The 12,022-nt window shown below is 43.7% G+C and overlaps 1 protein-coding gene across 2 annotated transcripts in view; it reads right to left on the bottom strand.

Annotated features, from left to right (window-relative positions):
- pcdh7a (protocadherin 7a) overlaps positions 1–12,022 on the bottom strand; it is a 41,624-nt gene that overhangs the window by 20,637 nt on the left and 8,965 nt on the right. For both annotated transcript variants that reach the window (XM_069697427.1, XM_069697426.1), the window contains one exon: positions 9,158–9,940. In XM_069697427.1, coding sequence (XP_069553528.1) covers positions 9,158–9,940 — 783 coding nt within the window. The remainder of the gene's footprint in view (positions 1–9,157; positions 9,941–12,022) is intronic.

Here is a 12,022-nt window from a genome sequence, read left to right as displayed (position 1 = left end):
GCCATTGATTTAAAGTATACTTTTATTCATCGAAGTTTAGTTTGTTTTGGTTTGGGAGAGTCTGTATGAGAATGAGTAAAAAAAACCACAAAAAAAAACCCAACACTTTCACTTTGGTAGTTATTCATTTGTAAAGTTAATGGGAGCCTGTTAAAAGCGATGTGGTGTGAGTGTGTCATTTCATTGAGACATGTGTGTCAAACAGGTTAAACTATTTTAACGCCTCAGTGTGAAGGCACCGGCTAGTTCTTACTTCAGGTGTCAGTCTGTGTGTGTATATTTGAGCGTGTGTGTAAGTAGGCAGGCGTCTCTTATCTTGTCCAGTTCTGACACGAACAGCCAAGTGGGTCCGAACAAGGATCAAACACACATACACGCTCACACATACATGCACACATACATTGGGAGAGGCTTGGGTCAGGGGTATAATATGGAGCATCGCTGCAGGCAGAGGCCTGCCCACTCAGATTTATGTAACTTCTTCAATAGGGCAGGTAGAAAGCTCTCAGTTTTTCTCCCTCTATCTCTGACACACACGAATCACGCTCACACCAAAATAGCCTGGAGAGTCTGAGCTGGCTTTACTCTCAGAGTGGAACTCCTTCCCCTCCCCTCCTCTTCTCTCCGGTCTTCCTCTAACCCTAGACCCACATACCTCATTTCTATCTTTTTCATTCCATCTCCTCCTTATAGTCTTTCTACCCCTAGGCAATACCTAAGAACGCATTTTCATTTTGTAGCTTCACATCTCCCTCTACCACTCACTGAAGCATTGCCTGTTCTCCCAGTAGTCACCTTATTTCTCTTCATCTACCTATCCAAATCTCCCGGCTCCAAATCCTCCTCCCCACCACCACCACCACCACCCCCTGCTTTCTAAGCCCTGGGTGCTGACCAGGAATTTCTTTTCTCCTCTTCCACTTGTTTTCTGTCTCTTCCTCTACTGCTTTCTCTTCCTCTATCTCCATCTTGATCTTCTGATTTATCTATCTTCCACCAACAATTCTAAAACAGATGGCTACACTTAGCCTGGGGCAAAAACATTGGCTTTGGACTACAGCGCTACCAGGGCCAGTCTTTTGCACTCATGCAAGATCTAATAAGCTGATATCCGGCGAGAAATGTTCTTCAATTTGCCAGTAGCAAAAATGCATAAACCATATTGCACAGCATAGATATTCACACCTTAGGCTTGTTCCTTGGTAGCGTGCTTAATTTTATCCAATCAGAAAAAATGAAAATCAAAGATTAAAGCTAACTTCAACTACAGTCTAAAAACAGAAGGAAAATGGGTGAGGAAAATGGAGAGGGTTGTTAAGAACCATTTGTAAAATTTAAAGAAGCCATTAAGTGATATTAAAAAAAAAAGTTTGGAACCATTAAAAACACGTTTTGAAAAGATGGATCCAGATGGAGAGTGATGAAAAGAGATGAAACCACTTAGGGAGAACAGAGAGATCAATCAGGAGGAAGACAGACGGAGGAGGATGGGATTGTGTGTGGGTGTATGGGGGCCAGTCAGACTTTAGGGATGGAGGGTTGGAGAGAGATGCTTTTTATTGGATGAGTTACACAGCACTGATTTCAAAAGCAGACAGAGCAGGCGACTACTCTTTGTAATAAGGATGATTCATAATGGCGTTCTTGAAAAAATATTTTGTACTTGTCACCTTAGTTTTTTGAGTTTGTACATTTAAATTTGTGTCTGTAAACTGTTTTGATAGTTTGTATGTGCATGTCTGGTTTGTGGTATTAGGGTTGTGCTTGTATACCCTAACTAATCTGTGCATTAAATTGCATTGCTTAAAGCTGAATTTTACAAGTGTGTATGCTCAGACTTTTGATTACTTGGTGATGAGGTTTGATTTCTTCTAAAGACATTATCATTTTAAAAAGACAGTTTTCAAAATTAAATGTCAGATTATAAAACTAATAGTTCAAAACTCTATTTTCAGCATAATTTAATAAAATGATGCTGATATCATGTCAGTCCACTTGATATAATAAAATCAGTGACTCACACACTGCCCACTGAGCTGTCACCTGCAACATCCACTAGCAAGGTAAACAAATTTAAATCACGTCAACTCCCTTCCCTTTGATTCCGTTTGAGTTGACTCAATGCAACTTGAGTCCATCCAATTTGAATTATTCAATTTAGCTGAGTTAGGCTCAGTCCAATTCTGTTAAATTCAAAATCCATTCAAGTCAATTTAATTCAACTCAACTCAATACCACTTAATACACCGAAAATCCCTTTGTGTTGGTGGATAAAACCAGTCACAGGGTGACTAAGCTGTCGAGAGTCCCTGTCTAGAGTGAGAAAGGGCGCTTTTGTTTAGCAATATTGGGTAAAATTGCTCAACCCACCGATATCCATTAAGGTAATGCTGGAAGGCAGATGAGTTGAATGCAGAGCTATACAATACAGAGCAGAGTCTTCAATAAGAAAATAAAAGGAAGCATCTCAGCGAGGAGCTTGCTATGTAGGTCTTTGTGTGTGCTTGAGTGTGTGTCCGTATCAGACAGTTAAAAGAGTGTGTGTTTGTACACTTCTATGGATGTGTGTGATTCTAGGAGACAAGAGTGTGCCTGGGCTTGTCCATGTGATTCGATCCGGAGGGAATGGAAGAAGAAACTGATGTAAGAGATGGAAAACTTTCCTATCCGCTTGTGTGTCATCATATTCTTATCAGACTTGGTGTGCTGGCAGTGAAAAGTGTATATGCATAAGTATCTGGGAAGGTGTGTAATTATTGTCCATTATGTACACACAAGAGCGTGTTTCAGTGGGCTTGTCTGCGAGTGTTAAAATCACAAGTCTGACTGCGTCTGCCACGTGTGTCCCTGCCTCAGCTTGCCTATGTGTGTGTCTGTGTGTGTGTGTGTGGGGGGTGACATTCCCACATTCCTGCCATTTCACAGAGAAGTTGAAACAAAAGCTGAAGGGAGGAGTTGTTAACACGGTAACATTATCGGCTGAACAGCCTGTCTGTATTATCTCGTGTGGTAAACAGCTCAGACAGACAGGGGACTTCCAATCACATTTCAGCTCTGGGTGACCTTGATGTGGAAGGAAACAGACAATTTCTCTCCTTTTGCCTCCCACAATCTACTTCCCTCTGATTCTCTCCTTGCTTTGTCTCGATGTGCCAGGCTCCCACACAGGGAAACATTTGATAAATCTGTGAGAATTCCACAGACTTTCATTCTATCACTCCTAAAACTAACCTCAACCTTCACTACTTGCCTGCCTTCACCTTTACCTGGTCACTGTACTGATCTTGAGCCAAAACCTTTAAAAGGATGCACAAAACTTTTTTACTTTTGAGTTCTCATTTTCATGCCACTGAGAACATTTGGATTGACGTCTTGTCTACATTGGCCTCATTGGGAAAGCAGTGTGTCAGCACAGCAGCAGTAGCTGCAGTCCTCCATCACTTGTGTTCAGCTGAAGCACTGCTGTGCAATCCGAGAAGTTGCGACAGCACACAAAATCACTGAGGTTTAACACATAAGTCAGGAAGACACAGGCCTATAATGGCTGCTTCAAGATGAAACCAAGTCCAAACCGAGGTTCATGTTTTTGTTATACATTTGATGCAGCTTATTTTGGTTTCACATTGCAGTTTTGTGAGGCACTTAAGAACTTGGCAAAAAAATGAACAAAAAAAATTTGAATAAACCTATACATTTTTGTTGCTACTAAAATTATTATTACTATTATGGCATTAGGACTGGAAAATAAGTAAGCTTCTACATTTTTGGTGTTTTTCAAGCTGAGTTTTGATAACTTTTTTGTCAGACCACATTACAATTAAATACTCTCGTCCTCTCCCTGTGTGCAACCGAGGCTCATTTTTACTTATTTTCTGGATTTATTTTATTTTTTCTATTATTTCCTGTAATTGGTCTGAAAGCCCGAATGATCCAGAAAGTGTTTTCACACTGAAAACAATCTGAACTGTGGTTCAGTTTGATCCGGACCAAGACCAACCCTTTCACGTTGGACCCATTTTAAGGCCTTTGGTCCAGATCATGGTCTGAGACACCTTTAACACCTGTTGTTTTGGTTCGGACCAAACAGAAAAGTCCAAAGGCCCAGACCAAACAGGGAAGGGTTGAAAGCATCCTTCAAGGGTTCTGATGCACAATTAGGAGTGCTTCAACAACAACTATACTTAAAACTAAATCTAGTGATTTAGGGAAGGAGTTACAGTCTTCGCCTCCACGTATGACTACTTTTTATCAAGTGGCTAGAGTTCCATATTAGGGTCTGATGAAGACAACTGATCTCCATTTCAAATAATAAAAAAAAAAAGTATTTTAAGGAGGAAGTCAGTGCAACTAAATAGATCTAGAGTTAAATGGTTTTATTTCTGGTCAAACTCTTGCGAGTAAATTTGTTCAATTTATGTTTGTATGCACTTGTATAAATTGCATGCAGTTTAGTCATCACAGCAGATACAGCATGTATGTATATACAATACTGCACTATATCCAGTAATTAAACTCAAAAGCATAATATATATATATTTCTCAAGATTCATTAGTCTAATGATCTTAGCAAAATATCCACCATAGTTACTAAAGGTTAGTTTGTAACCATAGTAACCCCTATTAGATTTTTTAAATTAAAAAAAAACATGCAATTAAAGACTTGACTGAACAGAACATAGGATTTATGACCTGATGGTCAGAACCAGCTAATAATTTGAAGAGCTCTTTGTGACCACAAGATAGGATTAATTAATCGTCCTTGCAAAGTGCAGCAGGACTTGTGGTCATGACAGCTCATAACTGACAATAAACAATCAATTTATGTGACTTACTGTCTACACAGCTGGGTTTGTTTGTAATAATTTGAACACAAAAGTGAAGTGAAAGGCAGAGGTTTATGTTTTCCTTTGGTTTTAAATAATGGAAGTGAAGTGCAGATGTGAAAGCACCTTCAAACACGACGTATTTATAACCATATGATCCTGGTCAAGCGGAAAATCAATGTTTACAGAGGAAGCATGTGTTCCATCTCCACAACCAAGGCATCTAACAGCAACATGCATCTGTCTCAGTTTCCCTGTAATGCCACAGCCTTTCTTCATCTTCTCTCATCGTTTCTACCCGTCTCATTCTGTCTCACTACACTTTGTCTGGCTCAGGTTCCCTCTCTGATGTCCACCGACTCTCACCTCTTCACCGTCGCCTCCCCTCGCTCTTTGTCGGCAGGTCACTAGATCAGTTTTCAGTCTGGCTCATTGGGTGATCCCCGCTTTGGTTACCTCGTCCCTCTCACCTCTCGCTTACCCCCACCTCCTCACCTCGGCACCTCCCTCACCCCTCGAGCATATGGCTGGCTGCGTGGCCTGAACTCATCGTGGCTTTAATAAATACATCAGTGCGCTGGTATCATCATGACAGGGGTCATGGGTCGGTTACAGTGTGTGTGTAACAGAGAGGAAGAGGGAGGGGAGGGTGCCTGCGCGTGTTTCTGTTTGTTTGTGCTTGACAGTACCCTCACCTATATGACCCAAATGCGGGCCGCATGTTATCACAGGAGGCGTATTTGCGGATGCATCCATGGGACATGCCTGAGCGCGTGGAGAGGTGAGTGTGAGTCTATGACAGACGCTCATCATATTTAATCCCGGAGGGATTTTGTTGAAATGAAAAGCTGCTTTTCAATTTTATAATCCAGTAGACCTAATCTCTTCGCCTGTGCTCTTCCATACAGTCCAATTAGATGAACAAGACTGGCTGGATGAGCTCTATTCCACACAAGCTCATCTCCATAGTGTGTCCTTGCTGTGTCAAAGCACTGAGGTGCCCTGTGTCGTGACAGCCCAGCACTGACCTTCACTAAATGTTGCAGAACAGTGCAATGCGCAAAAAACTGCGCTGTCAACCCACCTGTTTTCACTGCAGTCTTGGCCTTGTTAACAGGGCATTGATTGGACTTGGACTGGATGTGTGTGTGTGTGTGTGTGTGTGTGTGTGTGTGTGTGTGTGTGTGTGTGTGTGTGTGTGTGTGTGTGTGTGTGTGTGTGTGTGTGTGTGTGTGTGTGTGTGTGTGTGTGTCTGATTCTATTCAGCCTTTGTGGCACCGCGCTCTCACCCGCCCCCACACACCCTGCATGGGTCCAGGGAGAGAAAGTGCACACTACAGTAAAAGAAGTCGCACTAGTGAAAACGCTGAGTCGATTCATTCTCAGAGGTCAGTGTGGCGCATGGAAGACACAAAGGTAGCAGTGGCGGGGTGTTTAGATTTATGGCCAGGCATATAGAAAGTGGGAGACTGACAGCGAGGAACAAATGGCAAGGTTCAAAAGTAGAGTTGAAAGGGAAGAAAAGGAAGGTGCTCAATGAGATGAAGTTACACAGCAGAAAAAGAGCAATAAAAGATAAAACCAGAGGAAACTGGAACATAAACATTGAGCTCTGTGACCTTTGTTGTAGTTGATTGAGGACACCAGACAGGAAAAACAGTTTTGTGGTGTGTGTGCGGTGTTATATAGTAGTATTAAGAGGGTAAAACGAGGCCACTTTGCCCATATTGACTGCAGTGCCATGTGACTGCTAGGATCATTAATGTGTCCTGATGCCAACGGGTATCCTGATGACCCACATCTCAGCAGTCCACTCTCACTCTCTGGCTACCACCCAAACCAGACCTCTCTCTCTCTCTCTCTCTCTCTCTCTCTCTCTCTCTCTCTCTCTCTCACTCTCACTCTCTCTCTCTCACTCACTCTCTCACTCTCTCTCTCACCCATGCTGTCCACTGCCTCTCCCTACTCGGACCTTCTTCCTTATACTTTACCCATTTGAGCTTGCTATCAAAGCTTTTCTAGTACTGAAAGAAATGTGTGTGTGCATCGCCGAGTGAAGTACTGAAAGTTTGTGCTCAATATCTGGGCAAATCTGGAGACTTGTTTCCTGCTTTTTTTAATCAGATATTTTGTAGTTTAAAGAATATTTCTGCTTTAAAAAAAAAATTAAAAAAAACTTTTACTTTTTGCCCACCTCTCCTGTTCGTTTTTACATTTATTAATTCCCACTGATAGATATTCTCCCTTCTCTTCCTTCTCCCCTTGTCTTCAGTAAACAATTTAGAGTGAAGCAAAGGTTAAATACCATAGACTGAGCTGTCTTGTCATTTTGTCACTTCTCTGATGCAATCTTGCACTTCATCCATCCGCGACACCCGAATTTTATAACTTTATGTATTTTTCCTATGGAGCACCCTAGCTGGTCTGATGATGTGCTGACTTCAGATGAACAGTTTTTCATGTTTTCACTGACCCAGTAAAGTAGCTTTGAAATTCAGAAGTTCTTCCCCCCACATCTCATGCACTCCATCTTTCTCCCTTCCTAACCTTCTATAATTCTCTCCCACTCCTGATCTACTGCTACTCCAATTTCTGTTGGCGTCCCAATTCTTACACTTGGCACATACACGCCTGCACCTATTACTCCCCGAGTCTATCTCTCACTTGCACTCACGTATAAAATGCATATGCTGTCATGAAATAAGCAGTCCCTCCAGCACAGTGACAGGCACCCACCACCACAAGCCTGCTCACGTCGCCAAACTGTTTAAGTTAACAAATTCTGACATGTAAGCGAACGCAGTCACGCATGAGTACCCAAAGTCTTAGAGTCACTCACACGCACACATACGCGCTGCTGTGTATGAAACCAGTGGCTGTTGAATATTTTGGCGGTGGGCTCGGGTGGGGCGGGGGGCACACCCCACTGCAGCGGAGGAGTTAATTACCAAATACGATCAATAATTCATTACCCTGTCAGTTTGTGTGTCTGCATGACCCTATGTGTGCTGGCATGTTTTGAGTGCACACAAGCATGAACACCAAACTCTCCCAGTAAGCATTTTCTTTCCCTGGGAATGGCAGATTAAGAGGATTGACTCCGTAATGGATTAACCTCTGGTGTTTGTGCATGTGTGCCTGTTTCGGAGTGTATGAGTGTGTGTGTGTGTGTGTGTGTGTGTGTGTGTGTGTGTGTGTGTGTATGTTGAGAAGGATCAGAGAGCCCATGTATGAATTGATTAGCCTAAGAAGCTCCTCTCCTTCCCTTTTAATGACCACATCAGCACTTTTTCACTACAGGGAGGATAAATGTTGAGCTGTCTGTCAAGGAAATGAGACACCGCCCATATATAAGAAGGGTTAGCTGTCACTCAAATATCACTCTTGGGAACACTCCCCATGGGCTGCGGAGACCCTGCTGTGTCAATGTGTCTACGATGATAGATGGTGCCTGTGTCTGTGTATTAGTGTGCTTGCGTGGGTAGAGGGGAGAGTGACCGTTTCTATACAGTATTTATCTCTCAGTAGGACTTTAGCTTTTAACTGCTGCTTTCTAAGTGAATACTAAAACAAGTCTGTCCATTATCTATGCAACCGATATTATTTATGGAATAAACATAAATGCTAAATGGAAAAAAAAAAAGACCAATTACGCTGTTGGAAGCAACTATTCGCCTACTCCCTGTGTCTTTACTTCAGCTGAACTCCTTAGGGGTTTCGTACCCATGGTCTGACACACACACACACACACACACACGCACACACACACACGCACGCACACACACACACACACACACACACACACACACACACACACACACACACACACACACACACACACACACACACACACACACACACACACACACACACACACACACATACATGTATACACAATTGCACATTCACATATTGTTCGGTTACAGTATGGGCTTTACTCATGTGCCCCGAAGTAGATCTTGCTAAACAGAGGGCTTATGTTTGACACAGAGCGCACACACACACACACTCTGACAGCAGGGTACCGTCACACTGCTCATAGGCTTAGGATGCTGACACGGACACGCAAGTGTATGCGTACATACACACTGACAGCTATTTTGTGGAGATAAAATGGTGTTTAGACATTAACGGCAGGGTGTGTGGTACAGTCTGTCAGCAGATGTGTGAATAAAAGGAGATGAAGCTGAGGAGAAGGAGGAGGAGGAGGAGGAGGAAGAAGAGGAGACAGAGATCAGGAGCCACAGAGTGGACCAAGAGACAGAAAGCGCTGACTGAGATTTTAAGATATATTCAAATAAAGTGGGTACAAAGTCAATTTCCATAGCTCTTACCTGTTTGCTGTACTTGTTCCCAGTCTGGCAGCCATACTCTGAGCACTGGTCAGATCCCAGGGACATGGCATCTGCATTGCCACTTCCCCCACTACTGCTGCTGCTGGAGCCGGCACTTCCCACACATCCACCACTGCCCACAAAGGTGTTGGAGGGAGGCAGCTCCTGGACTGCCTGATGCTTCTTTCCCTCTGCTGGAGGGGAGTGGGGCTGTAGATTCACTGCAGGTAGAGGTGAGCTCGATTTGTAGTGCCTGGCAAGATCTGGGCTTGACTGGTGTCTCCGGCCGCCGCCCATCCGTGGGCTGCCAGGGTCACCGTCCACAGCACAGTAACGGGCTGCCAGGCGCTCGCTGGCACTGCTCAAATCCTCCTCGTCGTCGTCATTGGCATGGCGACGCAGCCCGTTAACTGTGACAATACCGCTGTAGAGCGATCTGTCTGACTTCCCTCCTCCTCCAGCTGCACTGCCACCACTTCCATTGCGTTTGTCGCGTCGAGGTTTGCGTCCACGGTCCGATCCCCCACCACGGCCAGCCTGTGGTTGAGCCCCCGAAGGACTGAAGAAGTCCTCCTCTGGCTCCTTCTTACCGGCCTCATAGCCATTCTTGCCCTGAGCGCCACACTGCCGAGCTGTAACTACAAGAAGAATAACCAGGATGACCGCTGCGGCTCCTGCCAAGACACCAATGGCAACACTGAGGCGCTGCTTCCCTAATGCACGTTCACTGTCTGGGTCCCCTGCAATGTCCAGAGACAGTGGAGCCATCAGGCTTCGGGCCACCTGGGTGAGAGGGAGAGAGGAGAAACAAGAGAGTTGATGCAGAGTAACAAGAGGAAAAGAAACAAAAAAGAGACAAATCATCAATGAGAAAAATAGCCCAGAACAGTGACTGTAAAAGATGACACAGTGGATATGAGCCACAGAGACGCATCAAACAGCATCTTCATCTTAATTAAACTCATCACTGTGTTTTAGTGTGGGAGCTTCTCCATTATTCCCAGACACATAGAGTGTCACTAAATATATAATTGCTCTTGCTTCCCAGTTGCAGCATTTCAAGTTGTGACTGTAATTCTCCACTTGTGATCTCATAATTTGCGCCGGTACAGGAAATGCCTTGGATTGTGCCATATAAAGCTGATCAAAACAATGAAAGGAAACTTTACACATTGAGGTCAGGGGCAGCTAGGAGAGGAAAAGTAAGAAAAACGGTCAATAAATGTGAAAATAATTGCAAGAGACATGCTGTGACTACATCCTCCCAACACAAACAAATCTACTGTCTCATCAATGAACAATGTCCCTATTGTAAATGATAGTGTAGGCGTGGATTTGTTAAGGATTTGCTATCACAGTTTTTGCACTGAAAATTGGATGGATAGGCAAATAGGAAGCTACTGTAAATATGTGTGCTCTATGGAGTCATTTTTAGATACATTTTCTCTTTAGAGCATTGAGTTTGTTCTGTTAAGCACAATCGTTTTTTGTTTCAAGGCAAATCCATGAAAATCCATTTTGACATATAATATGTATTACACTGTTAAAATGTTTTGTATTTGGGTTTAAGATAGGAATAACAATGCACTTCCATTATGATCACATATGCAGGATGGAGGGCACTCACACACACACACACACGCACACACACACACACACACACACACACACACACACACACACACACACACACACACACACACACACACACACACACACACACACACACACACACACACACATGCTCTGAGCCTGTACACTAATAAAATAATCATTAAAAGAAAGAGGGTTATGCTGAAACACAAACACAGCCATTACTGGTTATGGAGCCTCGTTCGACTGGAGACAATGAGGCTGTGGTCTGCAGAGCCCTGCTGGTAATACGGGGTAGGGTCATGAATTTGAATATAGCTAATCGATATATAGCAACTTTGTTGGGAGAATCATTATGCAGACGCAACATAAATTCAGACTAATCCTTTGATACGTATCTATGCACCTACACGAGCCCACGCCGAGTGTAAGCTGTCTGTTCGAGAGACGGCTCATTTCGCAGCTCTGACACCTTGTCTCAAAGCTCACAGGACAATTTCTGCGGCCTGTCAAGGCTGGAAATTACAGACACTTGTAATCCCTGCTGCCTTAAGAACGGAAGGTAATAAGGCTTGCAGGAATAAACGGGAAAGAGAGAGTGAGAAGTAAAATTTGAGCCCCCCTGAATTGAAATGGCCCAATAAAAGAACTACGGTAAAACTGGCAGTATTGCTAATACTGCAGAGAATTGAGCTCATACAACTGCACTGTGTAACTTGCTTATTACATTATCCAAGGCATACTAGGCTTACTCATATAGAGCCACATTATTCACTGTCTTTTTTTGTTACCCCCAAGCTAAGAAAGGGACTGTGTTATATTTCATTGTTTCATCACCATCTATCTCTTGGTTACGTTTCATTGTTTTTCACTGAGTTGTGTTGGTTCTATTCCACTATTCTGCTTCCACTGCAGAGGGCCACTCTGCCAGGCTCCGCTCTCCCATTACTCCCTTTGCCTGCAGTATTCCTTTCCATTCACATTCTGCTGGGCGTCTCTGGCATAGCGCATCCCTGCACTGTCTGCTGTATTGTGTGTGCCAAATGGAGAGGAAATAGCGATGCAGTGTTGTATGTGCTCATATATGTGACGGTGCAACCGCCACGTTTGTGTGTATTTGGGAGTGTGCGTGCAGGCGGGCAAAAGTGTCACAAGCCGCAAGGTGTATCGTTGTGAGTCAACTCCCAAGAGGCACCCCACTGACTGCAACCCATGTATAGTCATCCAAGTGCAGACATGTGTGCATGGGCACACGCAGGACACCCTATAAGC

This window comes from Brachyistius frenatus, unplaced genomic scaffold (assembly GCF_029030835.1).
Source record: "Brachyistius frenatus isolate BFR_SWC_R1_liver_20210118 unplaced genomic scaffold, ASM2903083v1 Contig_23, whole genome shotgun sequence".
Lineage (NCBI taxonomy): Eukaryota > Metazoa > Chordata > Actinopteri > Embiotocidae > Brachyistius > Brachyistius frenatus.
The sequence above is the reverse complement of the archived record's forward strand: the minus strand, read 5'-3'. Positions and strand labels throughout refer to the sequence as shown.